Source organism: Melanerpes formicivorus, unplaced genomic scaffold (genome assembly GCF_026170545.1).
Source record: "Melanerpes formicivorus ecotype bairdi unplaced genomic scaffold, bMelFor1.0.p_v2 SCAF_5, whole genome shotgun sequence".
Classification (NCBI taxonomy): domain Eukaryota; kingdom Metazoa; phylum Chordata; class Aves; order Piciformes; family Picidae; genus Melanerpes; species Melanerpes formicivorus.
The window spans coordinates 3,350,914-3,373,154 of record NW_027142357.1 but is presented as its reverse complement, the minus strand read 5'-3'; the positions used below and the strand labels follow the sequence as shown (position 1 = coordinate 3,373,154).

General features: G+C 39.9%; 1 protein-coding gene across 3 annotated transcripts in view; it reads right to left on the bottom strand.

Moving 5' to 3' along the window:
* The window catches only part of GULP1 (GULP PTB domain containing engulfment adaptor 1), a 212,719-nt gene that overhangs the window by 19,745 nt on the left and 170,733 nt on the right, over positions 1-22,241 (bottom strand). For 2 of the 3 annotated variants that reach the window (XM_068137890.1, XM_068137891.1), the window contains 4 exons: positions 18,879-19,016; positions 14,837-14,953; positions 14,361-14,453; positions 2,510-2,734 (listed from right to left, as the gene is read on the bottom strand). In XM_068137890.1, the coding sequence (XP_067993991.1) occupies positions 2,510-2,734; positions 14,361-14,453; positions 14,837-14,953; positions 18,879-19,016 (573 nt within the window). The remainder of the gene's footprint in view (positions 1-2,509; positions 2,735-14,360; positions 14,454-14,836; positions 14,954-18,878; positions 19,017-22,241) is intronic. The other variant, XM_068137892.1, reaches the window with a different exon arrangement.

Here is a 22,241-nt window from a genome sequence, read left to right as displayed (position 1 = left end):
AGAGTCATAGAATGGCCTGGGTTGGAAAGGACCTCTAAGGGTCATATAGTCCAATCCCCAAGATTCAAATATGGCTTTTTTTCATAAGTAACACACTTAACATGCAATATACTGAATATTAATATCAATAATAAAACTCTCATCCTTGAGTGTGAAATAGATTTCATTAGTAAGGACCCAGGAATTTGGAAGGGTTAAAAAAAATCCTGGATAAGCCAAGAAACCCCAAACCCAACCATGACTGTGGTTCTACAGCCACATTAATTTTTGAATGATTCATTTCTGCACTACTGTGACACAGAGGAGGCAGAGCCATGCCAGAATAAACTCAATGCAGAAGGGTGCTGAAATTGATTAAAACTGAGACTGACAAGCCAAAGACAAAATATATATGCAAAACTAGTCTGCATGTTAATGCTATTACTTAAGACAATGCCAGACCCCTGCATTCAGTGCATCAGTGAGACTGTACAAGCCAGGCACAGGGACAACCTGGCCCTTAAATACCTTTAAATACAATTCCATTTGACCCACCTATTCCCATGGAAATTTTTAAGCACCAGTCCAATAGTCACCTGGATCCTTTTATTCAGAACACAGGAATATAATAACCTGGCATGCATGTAGCCTTTAGCACTGCTGATCCACGAGAGTTTCATGGACCCAAAGCTTGGTTTGGATGCTACATTCTTTGGTGCCTCAGCTGCAGCAGCTGAAGCTTCTCTCTGGCAGCACGTGCCACATGTTTCTACACTATAGGTAGCCCTGATCTACACTTCTTTCTGGAGGCTGGAGGCTGCAGTGGCTGCTGAGAAGGAATACTGTATACACTGTTTATAGAGAAAATTAGACTCTGAGGTCCTGCCTTTCCATCTCTCAGGAGTTTTGAATTAATATTTTAAGTTTGGCTTAAGAGATAACTGTTCAGCATCTCTAAAAATATGGGATATTTCTACTAAGGTATACTGGAAAATACCAAGCTAAAAACCTTAAATAATAAATAAATACTACTACTAATAACACTAATACTAGTAATACTAATACAAGTAATACTAATAGTACATTTAACATGCTGCCTTTTTTTCTTGGATTTGTCCTATTTAAAACATATTCTCTCATCTATGTAATACCCTGGCAAGACCACAGCTGAATTAACTTCATAAAACAGCTAATTTATAAGATAATCTTTACACACAGAGACCTCTTACTGATCTCTATATGAGCTAGTATTGCAATTTCAAAGGGCATCTCTCCTGGAAAGATTTCAGTGCACAGCACTCAGACACAATGTGCTCTTAGCACTGTATTCATGGACCTGGCATTAACCTCCTGGTTGCTTTGTGCACAGTCAGAAAACAGCACAATTTAAGGCAGAGGCATGTCATCTGCTCCTACTCCAAGCACTGCAATGGATGTACTTGACCCACAGCAAACATCTAATCATCTCATTTCCCTTTCTTCATACAAACAAAACTATCTGGTTGTAGATGAGTTTTTGCCTGCATCAGGAAGGTGGGATCAGGCTTGGTGCAGAAGTAGATGCCATATATTAACCTACATTCCCCATCAATGTCGATGGATAATCCTAGAGTGGCTTGCACATAGTAAATGCTAATACAGATTCTCCCTCTTTGCTAAATGTTTATGGCTACCTAGAAGCTAGATAAATAAGTAACATTTATGTTTAGTCTCAAATGAGTCTTTTAGGGAGAAAAAAGAAAGAAAGAAAAAGCAAACCCAAACTTGAGACTATCATTTCTCCAAGTCATTTTGTTGAAGCTACTGGCCATGTTGACAATACTAATACAGCTAGCTTAAGTAAAACTATACTTTAGTTGTTTGAAGAAATTTGTATTTTGAATGCATATGAGGACAAGAAGCATTTTTATTTAGTGAACACATGCAGGAAGCAAACACAGCCAAATGTTACTTGCAAATGGAAGGAAAAGTTGGGAGTATAAGCATATTGCTGTGAAAGAGCAGGCAATATGCCTATTTTGTAGTTAAGAACAAATTTCAGCCTTCATTTTGCACAGAGTTTTCATAAAAGATACTAAAAGGCATTTAATGGCTGATTGCTCTTCTGTTAATTGACACTGGGGGTAAGCCCTTGAAGTTGGTGTGGCAGTTTGAGGTAGGTTGCCTTTAAGAAGGCCAATGAGAGTTGGACTTTCAGAATTGTTTGAGGAACTAGTCACAATATGAAGAATTTAAATGAAAGACTGAGAGATAACTGAGAAGTAATTAATTAATGAACTAATTTAGACATATTGGGAAAAGAAGAATTTCTGCTTTGGAGGTTGGGGAGGGGAAAAAAGCCCTGTAGAAACAAATCTTCACAAATTCCCTCTTTTAAGAGTGTCCCTAGAGAATCTCAGATACATCTGCTCTGTCCTTTAACCGCTGTACAAAATGCACATTTTCACACAAGATAATACACAACAGAGAACAAAAGAAAGCCAAAACAAGAGAAAAAACAACTGAAAAAGCATTTGCACAGCAGGATTACACGAGGTCTTGGGCAGCTGTATTCACTGGTTGGCTTTGGAAGACCACTTTTTGAAGGTGGTGGTATTAACAATCCAGGTGGTAGTCTAGAGTCAGGAGAACTCCTAGGAGTAAGCGTAATGGAAGAGATATCTAAACAAGGAGGTGAATCCTCATTGTTACACCAGAAAAAAGTAGAGGGTCTTTGAAACATATGTTCATCATTATCACACTTTATGTGCAGCAGCTGAAAAGGAATCACAGAAAGAGAAAACATTCTGAGGAACAGAACGTGGAAAAGTCAGGGAAAGAAGAAAAACAAAAAGAAAACAACCCAAAACAGCAAACCAAAACACATTTCATACCGTAAAAACTTTGCCAGCAACTTGCTGTTCAGTGCTACAGTTACAAGACAGAGGACTTAGAAGTATTTTAAACCAAAATCTAAAGCTATAGCATGGTAAGTCACTAGAATGAAGACGACTTGCTCCTCGATAATGACAACAAACAATATGAAGACCTTGCCCAAAGTTGGTGTGTCTGATGCACTGACAAAGGGCTAAATCCACCCACAACCATCAGCATTATCTCATCTGTACATGTAAATTAACTGGCATGCACATATCTGAGAAGAGTTACTGCGGTTCTTAAAGCACAGCTCAGAGGGTACACCTACCACGTACATCCCACCATGATTGAAAGGACATTGAATTATTTAACTCATATTTTCTTAGGAAAGATGTTCACAGCTCACAAATACCAACTTTGACATTAATACTAAACTTTGTTTCATTTCCTTGCCCACAGAATTTGAAAAACTAAGCATTTATGGACAATGACACCCTTCTGCCAGCTTTTCTGTGTGGAACACTGCAGTGTTTACAAATGCATTACGTGTGGTAATCATCTTTTAAAAAGTCTTTGCACAATAAGGCCTTAAGCAGCATGATCTAGTGGGAGGTGTCCCTGCTCATGGCAGGGGGCTTGGAACTAGATGATTCTTGAGGTCCCTTCCAACCCCAACAACTCTATGAAAAACTAATTCAATTTGGTAGTTTCAGCAGGTATCTCAACAGATGAGATCTGTTACAAAAACAAAGGAATTGTCATGTCCCTGCAATGGCAGCACAGGATGCAACAAAACTTTGCTGCTGAGGAAATCTAAACATCGAGGACAATGTTGGTAAGATTCTCTGGATCTCTTAACAAATCCACAGAATATGTTCAAAGAGAGGCAAATGAGTAATTTCCACATGAGAACACAGATGGTAAGAGTCTTCCCCTGAGATGACAAAGTGGTAACCACAAGGTTCTGGCCTGAATTAGGCAGACCAGAACCTGCTGCCTCAGAATAGTGGAGAGTATTTAACTGTATACTCCAGCAAGAATCACTGCACATCAAGAACAAAGATGAGGGTTTTGTCCACTCTGACAAAAAATAAACACCCCTTTTTTTAATCTTCTTTTTCTTCCCCCCAATGGGATATATCTGCAATCCTGAAGGCTTCAAAATAAATGGATCTTGTCTAGGTGAAATTAGAAACAAAGAGCCTCTAGGATGGATACTGGAAGGAAAAGCAAAAATGAAATGCCTTTAAGTATTTGGTTTAAAAAATGTGCTCAACCAATCTTTCTGTTGGGGCCAAGCTGTAATTCATACCTCAAAATCTGAGGAAAAAAACACATTGGACAGTAAAAACAAGGCTTTAGGGAGCAGATTAATCTTTGAATCTTAACAGGAGGGAGTGAACACTTGTGCAGACAGCTGTAGAGCCAAGAGTTTATACACTGAGAAGGCAAGAACTGGACCTGGCTGTAGGTATCTCACCTACAACTCATCTTGCCTAGGCTGAAGGAGTGGTGCATATAAACAGCAAAAATGTTGAAGCTTGCTTTTACTCTCTTCATACAGCATTACACTATTGATATGACATGACCATTTTGTTACAAGTGTGCATAGATACAGCAAAGCAGGATTTAATCAATTATTTTAAACCATTTTTTCAGAGGCATATAAAACCCAACACATTTCAAATCCTTTGAAACTAAGTCTTAGTTCCTTTCTGCACTTTCTTTACAGATAAGCCAGGATAAGGGCAATTAAGCACCCAAATTTAGTGACAATGCCATACTTATGAGAACACCAAACACACACCACAAAACTCTCCATTCAAAACTTGTAATTCATAAGGGAGGAAGAAAAGAAAAAGGTTTTATTGCAGTTGGAGAGAATTCATTTGTTGTCAAGCTTGAATTGTGAAACAGAGGGTTTGGAATCAATGAAAATGAAACCAATAAAATCTACAAGACAGTGAGTTTTGATTAGTATTTCAAGAATATCACCAGACTCCAGGTAGAACACTGGCAATATTAGAATAGAAGAGTATGCCACAGCAGTTACTACCCTGTAATAATTGCTTTTACATATGGGGGAAAAAAAAACCCCTCTTGTCATAGTAAACACAGGAAGATACTAAATACAAGCAGGCAAACAAGGATCTCCCTAAAATGAAAAGCAGCAAAGGATGAGCAGTTTCCATAATAAACCATGTGTATCATGTGAAAAATAATACAGGAACCAGCAAAATGCACATAGGATACAAAGCAGCAAAACTATGAGGATGATGGACAGGCATAAAACTCCAGGCAATGACAGGATTCAGGAAAAAACCCAACAGATTAGACACTATTTGTATCAGCTCAGCCCTGAACATGCAGCAGACACATTTCTTCCTATTTATCTGAGAAGCAGTAATATTTTTAGGACATACAGGGGGTCTTCATATGACAGTTCTGGGAATGTGTCTTGTGAATAATGAGTTTTCCCTATTAATTCTTGATTTTCAGGGCAGCACAAAAGCCTGGCACTGGGACTTGTGCTGTATGGTCCATGTGTTGCATCCCCTGACCCAGAGGCTGACAGTGGCTTTCTGCTAACAGCCTTAGGTATTCCAGCAGCCTACAGAGAGAGCAAGTGCAGCAGGGAAGTGTAGCGTTACAGTTTGAGGCTGGATGCCTTTAAGAACCATAAAGTTGAGGTTCTCCAGAGGGCTAGAGAGTCCAGCCTAGTGGGTGGACACAGGAATATATGTTATTCCATTTAAAAAAGTATGTATCTCCCATTTATAAGGGAAGAGTAGAACCTGTACCTTCCCCTTCCAATTCCTCTCTCTCTCTCTCCCTTCCTGGGGTTTTCTCACCTTCAGATTAAAGCTCTTTAGTGAGGGTAATGAGGTCAGGTAGCCTATGCTTCTAAATCACAAGGGAAGAACTTTAAAAACTGGTCTAATAAATCCCTTTTAAAACACTGCCATTATAAGAATATCAGTGCCTACGGTGAATGGAAGAACACTGCTCCTTTTGGGGCTGTTTCTTCCAATACCTTTTCTTGATGCCTTTCAATTCTTCTCTCCTATTTCATCATTCTCTCTTTTAAGTTATTTTTCTGAGTATGGGAGTGGAACATCTCCCTTATGATGAGAAACTGAAGGAGCTGGGGCTCTTTAGCTTGGAGAAGAGATTAATGGGTGACCTCATTCATGTTTATGAATATGCGGGGGGTGAGTGCCAAGAGGATGGATCCAGGCTCTGCTGGGTGATGTTCAGTGACAGGACAAGAGGCAATGGGTGGAAGTGGAGGCATAGGAATTTCCATGGAAATGAGTGGATTAATTTTTTCACTTTGAGGGTGATGGAATACTGGAACAGGCTGCCCAGGGAGGCTGTGGAGTCTTCCTCTCTGGAGACATTCAAAACCCTCCTGGATGTATTCCTGTGTGATCTGCTCTAGGTGATCCTGCACTGGCAGGGGGTTTGGACTGGATGATCTTTCTAGGTTCCTTCTAGCTCCTAATATTCTGTGGTATTTCTGTTTTCTTCTATTTAACTTCGGAGCTGTGCAATTGTCAGAGCTTCCTTGTCTGCCTTAGACAGGTTGCCCAAAGAGAAAACCTTGAAGGCATGACTGGTAGACTTCAGCCAAGCCCAAAATAGACAAAAAATTTCTCCAGTCTCATTGGAGGCTCCTTACTGATCTACAATGGTTTACTGTTCAGTCAACTATAAAAGTGAGGGTGCTGACTGTACCTGTTAAAATCCACATGAAGCCTGTTAGCTAACCCAGACTGCTTTAGGCAACATCAGCAATATAAATAGGGGGGGGAAGACATTGTGTAAAACAGGGCTCCCAGGGATGCACTAATCCTTGGAGGCTGGATTTACACACAGGAGCAGCATCCAAAGAATCACTGTGATACAAACCTCAGCAGTGTCATCATAAGCAAACAATGAAATGAACATCAGATTGTCCTCATGTAATTGAGACCAAATGCAGAAAGACCAGTGACTAATGTACTGCCAAGCCACTAAAACATATGAAAAGTAAACAGCACAAATATAAAAGTAATGGAAACTTCAGCTGTACTTGCAAGGGAGTGAGAGACAAATGGAACACACTGTGCCAGCATTTCCCATGGCACATGTAAGAGCAGCTGTAAAGGAACCTCCTGGTTTGGTAGTGTCCTTGACAGATCCATTCAGAAAATGGAAACAAGTGACAGTTTCTATTGTGTAACATTTCTGCATTGGCAAACTCAGGCAGTGTAGGGAGTTCTAGCAACACTGGTGCACCTTCAACACATCAACCCAAAGGCAGAAAAAAAAGACCACCAAGTGGTTTATTATTTATTGAATGTGAAAAGAAGCTTAAGTCTAAATAGTTACAATGCCCTGAGAGAACAGGCATGAGAAAAAGCTTAAAACTATGAAAAGAATGATTAATTGGTGTTCAGCTTTCACTATACATTGCATGTGAAAGTATTTTCTTCCTTTTGTTTCCAACTACAATCCCATTGCTTCTTTTATTGTTTCAGAACAAAATTATACTTTCTCCCATGCAGTTTATTAACTGACAGAAAAAAACCACCTAAATTAGATTGATGTTGCTTTGGCTATTCATAGAATTGTCAGGGTTGGAAGGGATCCCAAGGACATTCCAGTTCCAACGCCCCTGCCACGGGCAGGGACACCTCACACTAGATCAGGTTGCTCAGAGCCTCATCCAGCCTGGCTTGAAAAACTTCTAGAGATGAGGTTTCCACCACCTCCCTAGGCAACCTGTCCCAGTGTCTCACCACCCTCATGGTGAAGAACTTCTTCCTGACACCCAGTCTAAATCTCCCCTGCTCTAGCTTGGATCCATTCCCCCTAGTCCTATCACTACCTGACACCTTTAAAAGTCCTTCACCAGCTTTCCTGTAGGCCCGCTTCAGATACCAAAAGGCCAGATTCAGATCCGTGGCAGAAGATTATTTTATAGTGATGCTACTTACCAAGCAGCAAGGTAACTGGACAGCAAATGTATCCCTCAAAAGCAAAGCCTACTGCTGTCAGTGATTTGTACTGCAGAAATGTAAAGGATTTGAAATGGCATTGTTCATGCACACAGTTTATACCCATTTCAGCCTGTCAGTCTTTTACAGTAAGTCCTGCAAAAATCTGCATGACAAGCAAGACGAATCAGGAAAGCAGTTTTAGGTTAGATTTCCATTTGTATTTTGCAAACAAGCCTATAACTTGCACTACTTAGGAACTGATAGACTTTAGTAATCCCTATTTTTTTGCTATTATTATTTTCTATTTTTATGTGAAGCTTCAGCTTACAATTACTGTTTGCAGTGGTCTCTCAGTGGTCTTGTGGTGATCTCTGAGACTGCTGATGATTTTCAGGGAAGTCACCAGCTGTAATATTTTTTTGCATACATTTTGATGCCAGACATCAGCAAATTCAGGTTTTAGCACTGTGCTTTGCTAATAAAGTGTTAACATTATTTAAGTCTTCAATGTATGAACACATGGCTCCTTTTACAGAGGCCAATCTGGCAGTACAATCACATTTTGCAGTCAAGCCTCATACATCTGATCTGCTCTTGAGCATCACAAATATAAAGAACCACCTTTGATAAACTGCAGGAAAATATATTTCTAAAATAGTTCAGAAGTAAAAGAGCATCTGAATTCTAAATATCACAACTGATCTGGAGTAGGAATTCCAGCAAATGTATGCATCCCTAAATTTAGTTGGCCGAATTTAAATCACAGAATGGTTTGGATTGGAAAGGACATTTAAAGGTCATCTGGTTCACCCCCACTGCAGTGACACCTGCAGCTAGAGCAGACTGCTCAGAGTCCTGTCCAACCCAGCCTTCAGTGTTTCTAGAGATGGGGCACCTACCACCTCTCTGGGCAGCCTGGGCCAGTGTAAAAAAAATTCTTCCTTGTATCTAGCCTAAATCTCCCTCTTTTAATTTAAAATCATCACTCCTTGTCCTGTCATAACAGGCCCTGGTAAAAAAAGTCTGTCCCCAGCTTTCTTACAAGCTGCTTTAAGCACTCGAAGGCTGACGTAAGATCTCCCAGAAGCCTCCTCTTCTCCAGGCTGAACTCTCTCTGCCTTTCTTATAGAAGAGGTCCTCCAGCCCTCAATAATTTTGTAGCCTCCTCTGGACATGCTGCACCAGGTCCACGTCCTGTGCTGAGGACTCCAGAGACAGTGACAGTACTCCAGGTAGAGGTCTCACTACAGCAGAGGGGCAGAATCCCCTCCCTTGACCTGCTGCCCACTCTGCTGGGGATGCAGCCCAGGATACAGCTGATATTCTGGGTGTTCTGATTTAGAACTGAAGCTAGGCCAATATTAAATGTTATTTTAAATGTGGAATGAGGCAAATGTTTTAAACTACATATGGATTAAGTTATTCATCCACAGTTTAAAGATGCTTTCATATTCTATTGTCTTTTTGATACTGAAGTGGGAACAGGAGATGCAATCTGGTTTTCTTCATGTGAAAATGGTCTGGGAATCAAAAGAGCTTTAGCTTCATAGTCAGAGAGAGCAGAAATGCCTTTTTTAAAAGTAAAGGCAACAGTGTCAAGGACCAGTGAAAGAATACAAAAAGAACTGAACTTCAATCTTCTGAAGGCATTTTCTAGCTACTTCATTCAATTAAAAATGTGTCTGGGATAATTAAAGACACAAAAATCAATCCAGTGTAGAAGGAAGATGCTGGAGTAAAGAAACAATAGATTGACACTGCCTATAAACCATAGTGTGGTTTCTCAGCTACTGAAAAGTGGGAAAGACACTGTGTTCCAGACTGGTATTTTAACAAACAAAGCATGGCAGTGACATCACTTGGTGTCTGTAATAGCACTGGTTCACACTGCAGGTGCAAGAAATACTATACAGCCTCAGCCTTCTCTTATGGGGAAGGAAAATAAACAGCCTAAGATTATGCCTACTTAGATTGCATGGCTTGTGGTCCCCCATCCACAGGGATGGAGACTGAAGGAGTAGAGGCCATTACACATGATCTGAGTTTAGATCTGTCACGTTCTGCGAGCTGTTATCACAGGCCCCTGCCACACCTTCTTCTTTAAGTATATACTTGCTTAACCAAATTGCTAGTGTTGAATTCTGAAGTGCTAAATCAAATGCTGACGGCCCAGTGGTTCCTGTGACCATGCATTCATCACTAAAGAAAGAGAAGAGTCAACAGCCCCTGAGACAGGAAAGCCATTTCAGCACATCTGGCAAATGTGGAGGAAGTACAAGCAGCATGCAACCAGCCAAATACAAAAAAAGGAAAGCATGAGGCACGAAAATCCAAGGAAATATTGAAGCATAAACAGAAGCAACGTTTTGACCACCTGTTGCTGGCTCCTGAAATGGAACATTTCTTTACAAATTACTGTGATGCCAGTCAACAGCACGTGTACTTTTTATCATAGTCAGTATCAGGTATCAGGGCTTAAACATTCCACTGATGATTAATTGATCTCTCCCTAGACCTCATCAGGCAGAATAGCATTGAAGTGGGCAGAGAGATAGGAGCTATAGCTGTATCGAATCAACTAAATAGAAATAAATCACTTATTCTGCCTAAAAAAACACATCAGAAGGCTCTCATACAGCACTGGCATCTCCTTCCAATTCAACAGCACGGATGTGGGAGCTGTGAGAAAACTAAAACTCACAGTTTGCTAAATCTGTTTCAAATCAGAAGAATGGTTATGTTCCTAGCACGTAACGCAAAGAATATCTGCAGGGAAGCAAGTTTTCCCCCATGTAAGCACAAAGTGCTTAGGAAGTGACTTAGATGAGGTATTATTCCCCGTGTTGGATACTCTGCTTCATTTAAGGAAACTATTTGAGATTTTAAACAAAATCCTACCAGCAGATTTGACTTTTTTGACCAAACAATCCCAAGATAGAAGTGCTGTTTTGCTTTTCCAGCTTTGAAGGCATGGAGCAGCAGTAGGACAGGTAATTTTAACAATATGGTGCTTAAAATTCAAATTCACACACACATACAAAATCTCTAATTTCCTTCTTTTTTTTTTTTTTTCTTTTTGAAAGCCAAAGTTATCTTTTTTCATCACAGAAATTGTGTGGAAGTAGAGAAAAATATTCTTTGCACCACTTTTGCTTTTCTCTAATAGGAGCAGAGAGTTGGCAAAGGCATGATTGAAATGACAGTTGATTTAAGAGTGTAGCAAATTAATGACAGACTACATTAGGCAATCAGTTGTCTTACAGCTTGTAATCTCCTTTGTTCATACATATTTGTTGCTCACACAGTCAAAGAAGTGTTAAGTATCATCCAATTGTATCCATTGCTATTGCAGGTACTTGGATTTTATTCCTTGATCAGATTCAAACTATTTTAACAATATTTGTGCTTCCTTTTCTCTGCACTGAAGTCACCTCATAACCTCATTCCTTCATTTATTTTCAACCCAACTGTTGCATTTCTAAAGACTTACCCTTGCACAATCAAGAGCTCTGCTTCGTCATGTGCACAATCTAGTTTAAAACAGACCTATTTGAATGATCTCAGAGATTCACAGAATGCACTGGGTTGGAAGGGACCCTCAAAAGTCATCTTGTCCAACTTCCCTGCAGTTAGCAGGTACACCTCCAACTAGATCAGGCTGCCCAGGGCCACACTGAATGTGATCTTGAATGATCCCTGGGAAGGGGCCTCAATCACATCCCTGGGAAGCCTGTTCCAGTATTTAACCACTCTCACTGTAAATAACTTTCTCCCGACATCCAACCTCAATCTGCCCTGCTCCAGTTTAAAACCATTGCCCCTTGGTCCTATTGCGACAAGCTCCTCTAAACAGTCCCTTCCCAACCTTCCTGTAGCTCCCCTTCAGATATTGAAATGTAGCTATAAGGTCTCCATGGAGCCTTCTCTTTTCCAGGCTGAAGTGCCCCAACTCTTTCAGCTTGCCTCCACAGGAGAGGTGCTCCAGCCCTCTGACTGTCTTGGTGACTCACCTCTGGACCTGCTCCAGCAGGTCCATGCCTCTCGTTTGTTGTGGGCCCCAGATCTGGACATGGTACTCCAGGTGAGGTCTCACCAGAGCAGAGCAAGATCACCTCTCTCAACCTGCTGGTCACCCTTCTCTTGATGCAGCCCAGGATGCAATTTACTTTCTGGGATCCATGTGAGTGTTCTTGGTTCATGTCCAGCTTCTTGTCTACCAGTACCCCTAAGCCCTTTTCCATGGGGCTGCTCTCAATGTAATCATCCCCCAGCCTGTATTGAGGGTTGCCCTGACCTAGCTGCAGGACTGTGAACTGCTTTTTTGAACCTCATGAGATCTCTCTGGGCAAGGTGCAAAAGCTGATAGTGTTTAGTGGATATAATTATGTTCCTAGATTTGAGAATGAAACCTACCTAAAGATGTGTTTGCTTTTGTTTGCTTGGTTGTGTTATTGTTGGCTGCCCATTTGATGAAAGCATCACATGAGAGGATATTAGCTTAATCCAAACTCCTGCTTGAAGCAGGATCCAATTAGGCAAAGCTGCTGAGGACCATATCCAGGAAAATTTTGACTATCTCCAAGGGTACAGATAGCCCCAATCTTTCTGGGCAACCTGTTCCAATATTTATTCATGTTTTTTGGTTTTTTTTTTCTGGCAGAATCTATTTAGCTATTAAACAGGCTGTTAGATGTGGAGGAAACTCAGAAATCTGTTGCATGAAGTGTCTGTGGTTTTCTTTTTAAAAATTAAGAAGTAAATAAAGCAATAAACTGATGTGTGAAAATTCACAGTGATTTATTAAAATGAGGTCATATTTCAATAGGATTATCATTAGTATACCATTTTGCTGTTGCATAAGTGCTGCTTAAGCAATACTTACATTAATTGTACCAATAGTAATTAATAAGGGAGAGAATCTCCCCACGGCTGGCAAATACAGAAATTTAGACCTTAATTTTTTACTAAGGAATATGACACTATAGTCTTAAAAAGACAAATTGCAAACTACAGGCTATTGTTTTGTCATTATTAATAAGGTCCTATTGTTTTTATTTGCTAGTGCAATTACTGAGTTCTCCATTAATATAACTGAAAGACAAATGCATCTCTCACAAGAGACTTAAGAGCCTGTTTAATTGAATTCAAAGATACATTTTAAAGTAGAGAAGAGTAGATTTAGATCAGCCATTAGGAAGAAGATCTTTACCATAAGAGTGATGGAACACTGGAACAGGATGCCCAGGAAGGTGCTGGACACCCCATCCCTGGAGATATATCAAGTCACGTTTGATGGGGCTCTGAGGAACCTGATCTAGTTGGGGATGTCTCTGCTGACTGCAGAGGGGTTGGACTAGATGACTTGTAGAGGTCCCATTCAACCCAGTGCATTCTAGGATTCTATTATTCCATTCAACAATAAAAATAAACCAGCTGCCAGTCCAACTGGCAAAAATAAAAGATTAAAAGAACTGATTAAAATGCTTTTAAATCCAGCATTACAATTGATTACCTATCACTGAATGCTTTGTGAGGGAGAACACACCCTCGGTTTAGAATTGTCACTGTGGCATTTACACAGTATTTGCAGTTTATGGCGCTCTCTCCTCCATGGGGATTTTAGTAAAAGGAAATGACAGCTCCTCATGGAAAAAACCTTCTATTCCCTATTGAGGGAGTATAGAGACTCAAACTGTTATTGCCTTTTTGAACATACTTTTACATCCCTCACAATTTCTTTTTCATTTAATTTCAAGTGAAATGGTGCACATCCAGGGCAGGAACAAGATTGGCCTGAAATGCACAGCTTAAAAGCAGTCCATCTGTTTCTATGGCTTTGCTATACATGTATTAAGAACTCCTGTTTATTTCCCCAGTTCCCTAATGTTGTATAGGTGGAGCGCCCTTGTAAGAGGAGGAGAGTCATGAAGATCAGTCTGCAATACAACCTGTACATTTAGAGGTCCTGCCTAGATATAAGTGACTGTCATTTAAAAACACTCTTCTTGTCATCATCTACAGGAGCTGCAGAAAGCACTAGCAGAGTAGGGCACTTGCTGCTTTTCCCTACCTACCCAGTGTTAGTTCCTGACACTTAATAACTCCTTTGAAATGCAGACAAAAGTGTAAGTAATTTAGAAAATGTCTCTTGTAAGTGACAAATGATTGAGGCAGAAAGGTCCTAGAAGTCTCCAGTAGCATTTGTGAACTAGACTCTTTAAACTCTTTAAGTGCAGAATAGGGTTCCTCGATCCTTAGCTGGCATGCTTAGATGTCCACTCTTACTTATTGTCTTTACATGGCAACAAATAGGTATGACGAGGAGATTAAAGGACCACAGATGGGAGACTGCAATTTGCTTATTTGATGACTTGTCACAATCTCACTGCTACTTCAACACTGCATTTCCACATTATGTTACATGATCACGCCAAGTTAATCATAATCGCTGGAAACAGAAGGGGTGTTAATAATTATCGTAACACAAGGATGATCAGTTTAGAGCAACTTCAGATATAAAAGTTATGCTCATTTACTTACTGGAGATGCATGTACTTGTGTTCTTCTTAACTGGTTTTCCAAATCTTGGACTTTATTTTTCAGTTCTGTGTTTTCGGTTTCTAATTCTTGAATCTACAAAGCAAATGGTTATTGCAATGGCTGTTGGGGCATTCCTTCATTTCAACAACAGCGTGCACTGACAGCAGGTTTTGTCGGAGATCTGGTGATTCACAAGCTATGTTTAACCTGTTATCTGATTACAAATATATCAGTACATTTCTTTGTCTTCCCTATTGCAACCTAGCTTTTCTCTTTAATGACCTTGCAGGTGGCAAAACACAAAACTGTGTTTCAGAGTTACCAGGTCTTTCTCCAGTTTTCTTTTTTGAGTTGCAATGCTTAGCAATCTGAGAGTGACAGTAGAAATTGTGCTATCATACAAAGCAGGTAACACAAATACAATAGATATTCTTTTATCTCTTTAAAAAAACCAACAAACATACTTCAGAACTTACTCTTTTCTGTAAACCTGCAATTTGTTTCCGTGTTTCAACATCTTTTCCTCCGGATTCCAGAAATTTCCTGTAAGCTAAGTCAAAAGCTTGGCCAATTGTTAAAGTTATCTCTTCTGCCTTTACATAAAACATAAGATTGAAATGAGTACATTAGAGAATCTTTTATACAAATACTTTCATTCAGGATGGTCACAAAATGCATTAAACCATATAACATTTTCAAAGGGTTTGCTACATCCATTATGAAGTCAGCACTCTTTAGCAAAATACCTTGACAGAAAATGCTATGAAGGCAATGTTAAAAATAACTCAGATAAAGAAAGGAGACTCAACAGGCAGAACAAAATTAGCTGATATTTAGTTTTAGTTATGCCTCTGATTTCTTTAAATGCAGGTAGCATGCTGCAGTGTGGTTTTTTGTGATGATCTCTGAAGCAAACACAGACTTTTCAAGCACTAATGTTCTAGTTTTAATGGATTAACTATTTTTTTTTGTATTCTTGGATGTTTTGACTCCTGTTACTTTTAACATTGGGTTTCAACACTTATTTTTACAAGTGTTATAAATTCTCAACCACCACACTGTATAAAAATGTATTTATCTGCACAACTGTTCCTGATTATGTAAGCCCAACCAAGTAAAATTTGCATTTGCATGTGCAAAATACATAAATTCAATAGTTCCATGCTGATTTGCATCATATGTCATGATGTGTACACACAGACAGTGCAGAAAATATGCTATAGAAAGAATAGGAGTGAAAAATAAGTGTAGGAGTTGATATGGAGCTGGAGCACCTCTCCTATGAGGACAGACTGAAGGAGTTGGGGCTGTTCAGTCTGCAGAAGAGAAGGCTCCAAGGTGACCTAATTGTGGCCTTCCAGTATCTGAAGGGGGCCTACAGGAAGGCTGGGGAAGGACTCCTCAGGATCTCAGGTAGTGATAGGACTAGGGGCAATGGAATGAAGCTGGAGGTGGGGAGATTCAGGCTGGATGTAAGGAGGAGGTTCTTCACCAGGAGAGTGGTGAAACCCTGGAATGGGTTGTCCAGGGAGGTAGTTGAGGCCCCGTCCCTGGAGGTGTTTAAGACCAGGCTGAATGAGGCTCTGGCCAGCCTGATCTAGTGTGGGGTGTCCCTGCCCACGGCAGGGGGGTTGGAACTAGATGATCCTTGTGGTCCCTTCCAACCCTGAATGATACTATGATACTATGATATGGCACATTAAAGTTTGATTAACAAAATGCTGACTTACAAGGGGCATCAGTAAAAGGTTTCTATATGGATACCCCATTTGCTTACCACTTCAGTAGAGCAAGTAAACACAATAAACAACTTTTTAGTATTTTTAAATAATTTCTAAAGATGAAAATGGAATAATCAGGAAAAACATTAATCTGGCTGAAGCTAAACTCTAATTTTCTCTTCTTTATTGAAACAAAAGCCTGATACTGGCATGGTATTTCTCATGAAAGCAGAGCATTCCAGTCAAGGCCAAGACCATTTTTCATTCACTATGTGTAAGAACACAAAGGAGTGGATGCACAAAAGTGGTAGAGAAAGTGATGCTCCCAGACTTTTATCCATCAGTGCAACAGCAGTCATTCAGTAGGAGTGTGTGAAGACCTGAGTTCTACAGGAATGGGGAATTAACCTCTGCATCTTTTTATTGTGGAAAAAACACCCTTACTGCCATATTTAGTAAAATTAAAACCAAACCAAACCAACCAAAAACAAACCCAAAAAACCCCACAAGCAAAAAAAAAAAAAAGCCCACACCAAAAATAACACAAACAAAAGCCCAACAACCAGCCAAAAACCCAACTAAACAAACCCCCCACAAAAACAAACAAACAAACACCCCAAAACTCCCAAACAACAAAAAACCCAAACCATGACAATAGATTACTTTAACCAAATTAAATTGAGTGAGACCCAAAACATTGAACTAGGATGGCTTTGGGGAATAACTTTCTACGCTAGTGAAAGGAAAGTGTAATGGACACTGGCAATAGGCAACCCTATCTTCTTGGAAAGAAAAGGTGGCTGAAATGAAAAGTACCAACTGAGCTGGGATCTTCTGAGATCTGAGAGCACTGAGAAACAGAGTGAAACATGGAAAAGGTACAGCAAGTGAAATACCAGGTTAGAAAGAAGGTCTGGAATAAAAATGGTATTAGTGTGCAGACTGCAAGGGCAATTTCAAACCATAGCATGTATAAAAAAGAAGCACAGGATAGAAATTAGAAGATGAATGAACAGACATGCATAACAATTCTGAACAGCATTGAAGGCACTGGAGAAATGCAGGTATTATAGATTTAGGACTACTGTCCTACTATAAATAAAACTTTTCCAGAGTATTCAAGAGTTCTAGGGGGGCTGGATGGTCCCCAGGGTCTGGACAGGACATTATGAAATATTTTTATCCCATCCCAGACTGAAATCTCTGAATAATCTGAAGTTGGAATTTGTTCTTGCTCTTTTATTCTGCCTTTTGCTCTTCTGCGCTTTGCTTTTCCTCTCTCTTGCTTCTTGCTTAAAATTGTTTGGGTTTGCTGTGTGGGAGGTAAGGCCTAGTGCTGTGGAGATAGGGACAGAGAAATTGCAGCCCTACAGGCTGCAGCCCCTTCAGGCTTGGTCCAGGGTGGGACTGGGCCATCGTCAGGTTATATCATAGTATCAGCCAGGGTTGGAAGGGACCACAAGGACCATATTGTTCCAACACCCCTGCCATGGGCAGGGACACCCCACACTAGATCAGGCTGGACAGAGCCTCATCCAATCTGGTCTTAAACACCACTGGGGACGGGGCCTCAACCACCTCCCTGGACAACCCGTTCCAGGGCTTCACCACTCTCATGGTGAAGGACTTCCTCCTCACGTCCAGCCTGAATCTCCCCACCTCCATTCCCCCTAGTCCTCTCACTACCTGATATCCTGAGAAGTCCCTCCCCAGCCTTCTTGTAGGTCCCCTTCAGATACTGGAAGGTCACAATTAGGTCTCCTCAGAGCCTTCTCTTCTCCAGACTGAACAGCCCCAACTCATATATGTGTGTATATATTTACTACCTTTTAGTCTACTTTTATAAATATTTTCATTTGACTTCTAAATCCTGTGCAAGTATTGCTATTTCCTCCTTTGGGTTAAATCCCACATTCTGTCTGGTGCAAAACCAGCACAGCGGGTGAACAACTCCATAGTCAGAAATCCTGAAGTACCAAGCAATGCAAGAACTGCATATAAATAGAAGTGAGCATGCATAGTTTTCTAAAAATATGGATTTCTTCCTTAGGATTTCCTTTGTGTATATCTCAGCTACTTCAGAATAAACAAAAAAGAGAGGTTTAATTCCAGATTATAAAAAACAAAACCTGAACATCCACTTTTGCTGTTGATTTCAATGTTTTTGTTAACTACTTTCAGAGTGAACACATGACTCTTCAGCTACACATTTCTCCATAGCATTTCTCCATTTCCTGTTCTGAAATACTTCTTTTTCTGCTGTTGCACATTTTTGAGCAGTTGCCCCATTGTGTCTCAGACACGAGAGAATGTCAGTGGTCAGGGCAATAAATTTTCTGGTAGTGCATCACAACATTAAACTTGAAAGATGTGGCAGGGGGATGGGAAGAGAAGGGAGAACTTTCTTGTAAAAAATACCCCAACAACCAATCCAATAAATCTGAGGCAAACCCATCAGAAGAGCTTGTCAGGGTATTTCAGCCACAGGGTTGCAGTAATCCCTGCAAAGCAGCTGTGCAAACATTTCGAGCTTGGTGGGATGCAGTCTGTTCTCTGACAGTGCTGCAGATGTCTGGCCTAGGATACTGAGCTGGGTAGTGAGAAGAATTTTCCCAGAAAACCATCTTAAATTAATGAAAGAAAAGGCTCTCCTATAAATTAATGCATCTAAGATACAAGGCACTATAGGACCATGAAAGATTTCATCTAAGTGACGTCTGCCTTTATTAAGCATTCCTGCTTTATTTCAAGTCTGCAAGAGCCACCCACATTCTTTTAAAGCACCTTGCATACTTACACACTTTTCACTGTCAAATACATAGCACAGATGCTTATTTGATTCTGAGTCCTTGCATATGAAAGTAAATATTCTCTTGTCAGTTTTATCATCAGCACAAAATGATATCCTATGGAGCTGACAGTTGTGCTGGACCTCCTGCAAGTGAAAAAAAAAGATAAATTTCAAGAAATCAATCCTACTTGCTTTGGATAAAGGTGAACACAGTAAATCTCTGGGTTTCCTCATGTATGTAAGAGAAGGCAAGTTGCTCTAATGTGTTTTGAATGTCTCTCATTGTACGTGAGAGCACCCAAAAGGGGATTTAATGTATAACAGGCGTTAGCAAACTCATCTCCAAACAAACGTTCCCATTTTTGCTGAATGTAAGCAGGAAGTTTTCATTTGGACAGCATTTAACTGGGAGTGTTTATTTGGACAGTAATTTCTGTTCTAGAAAATTGGTTTTACTGTTGCTTTGCTTCCCTGTGCAATTTAGTTCGAGCTTGTAAAATACTCTGTCCTTTCTCCAGGTGCAGACCATCTTCACATTTCACCATCTCCCAGGGTTTGCTACAATGGTTTTACTGAAAGAAGTCCTTCCTTTTCTATCTTCAATATAGAAAAGAAAAATAAAGTGACTTTGTTATCCAAATAAAGGGGAACAGAGAAACCAACTGGACATCTAAGCAACTGCTTGAAGTACAACATAAACAGCTTTTAAACATTATTACTTGCATATTTTTGAGACTGTATTTCACTCTCCATTAAAAAATAGTATTTTCCAGCTATTTACAAAAATTGCCTTGGCAATGCTCTTCAGCTGAAGAGTGTTTGACAAGATTGAAAGAAACTATCTCAGCTATGATTTTTTGTTGTTGTTTTCCTTCAACAAGTCTCTTCTTGGTATTTTATTTTATTTGGCTTATTACATGGGAAAGCAGTATTTGCTTTAAAGGAAACTATGCACTTCAATCTGAACTATTATCTATTAAAAAGAAGAAAGTTCCTTTGCAGCACTAGGGTTCCCAGACTGCTATAAGCTCCTAAACAAGGGCTTGCCCTCCTTGCACACAATCATTTATCCAAAAAAATAGAGCATAGAGGCAATCTTTGCTCCTTGCCTCAATTGGGTTCCTTTTCACAGTTTTTACAGCCAATTTCTCCAACGTCTCCAAATCTCTCTCTCTCATTTAATCTCTTTCTGTTGCAGCTCTTTAACAGTTCAATAAAATAACACAAGCTTGTTCTGGCTCTTTCATGTTTATAGATCCACTTTACTTCACACCATTTAAGGACAGAACCACTTTTCTGCAATCCTCCTTGTCTGAGTGACAAATAGGAAACCAAGTCCTGACATACAAGATGACCTCCCGTTCCTACCACAATTAACAGTCATCACATGAATATAAACCAATATTCCTCTGTGACAATATTGATTTATTTCAGAAACACAAAGAAAAACTGATTGCAATCTGCAATGGCAACGATGTCGCTTCCTAAAGCATCTATAAATTGTACAAATAGAAGGAAAACTTGATTCCATTTTACATTTATGTGCAGCTTTAAGAAACAAAGTGGAGGAGATAAAAAGACTACTCATAGTCGACTGCCATTTGAGTTGTACTAACAACATTGCTAAGAGATTAGGATGTTCCTACTCCCCCAGGAACTTCCATCCCACAGCTTTCTGTTAAACCTTGCAGGAAGACTTAGAAAGACTAAGATATATTGGCATTTAAAACTCTTGCTTTAAAACAGTTTTCTTGCCTGGAGATGGGGTTCAGTACCCTTTTCTGCCCTAGAAAGCAAGGCAAGATGAAAAAACTGCAATTGAAGTCAACATGGGTATTTCTTGTCCCCCCCCCACTTATGAACTGTTGAATTGTGGATGTATCAAGAGTGTAAAGCAAAAATGGGCTGCAAGCTGAAATAGCCTTGAACTAAAGCTACCTTTCCTCAAAATGCATTATCATAGAATGGTCTGGGTTGGAAGGGACCTCCAAAGGTCCAATCCCCTCTACAGTAAGAAAGGGCATCCTCAACTAGACCAGGGTGCCCAGATCCTTGTTAAGCCTCACCATGATTATCTGCAGGGATAGGGCCTCAACCACCTCCTTGGGCAAACAGTTCCAGTGTTTCACCACCCTCATGGTAAAGAACTTGTTCCTAACATCCAATCTAAATTTACTCTTCTCTAGTTTGAAGCCATTGCCCCTCTGATCACTACTGAATAGTAGTTATCACTCCAGCACTAAGAAGAAAGAAGGTGGCTGTTTGTATTTTCTCTCTACTATTGAGTGATAAAACAAGAGGAAACAGCCTCAAGTTGCACCAGAGGAGGTTTAGATTGGATATTAGGAAAAATTTCTTTACTTCAGGAGTGGTCAAGCATTGGAACAGGCTGCCCAGAGAGATGGTGGGGTCACCATCCATGGAGATATTAAAAAAAAGTGTGTGGACATGGCACTTTGGGACATGGTTTAATGGCCATGGTGGTGTTAGGTCAATGGTTGGATGCTTTTCCAACTGAAACAATTCCATGATTCCAAGAAGCAGTAAAAAACAAGCCATCCAAATCCAACATTAACATACGTATGAAAGATTTAAGAGTGCTCAAGATGCTGAGAATTGCTGATTCCTGAAAAAATAAAACCAACTTTTTAGCTCAATTATTTTTATCTCATTATTCCTTTTTGAAGTGTCTGAGGAGGCTGTTTTGCTTACTATGTAACCTCTTCCAAACCACCAGAGTATGCAAAAGAACAGAAAAGGCATCCACGGAATGACTCAACGGAGTTGATGGCTGGAAAGACAGGCAGTGTCATACTGTGCCAGATGAAAAGTCTTCAAGAGTGCTTATGACCTGCTACATCAAACTTACAGAGAAATGGGTAACACACCTTGGAAGCATCAGCATTCAGGAGGGCAGATAAAATAAAAACACAATAAAATGAGGAAAAACTGAACAGCAAAGAGAGAAGCAAGTCCAAAGCAGCAGTGAGAAGTCACTGAAACCAAAATGCCTCTGTGAACACCTATATGTGGGCACCTACACAACGGTGACCACTTGGAAAGACAATTATCAAATCCAGTGTTAATATTTATTTATATTAATATAAATATATTTATATTTATATTAAACATTCTGGTGTGAAAGGGTTAAAAACACTAAATTATAGATTAGCCATAGCCTTTATTTTGGAGTATCATGTACCTTCCTAGGAAGGTGTTTCCCATGTATTGCAACAAGAAATGGCATTTGTGAGTTTTCTCTGGACAGAATGGCTTTCTTTATAACATTTTAAAATACCTAAACCAAGAAAAACATGACAATCAGTTAAATCAGTACTTTATTAGTAGTTTAGCATCATAAACACCAAA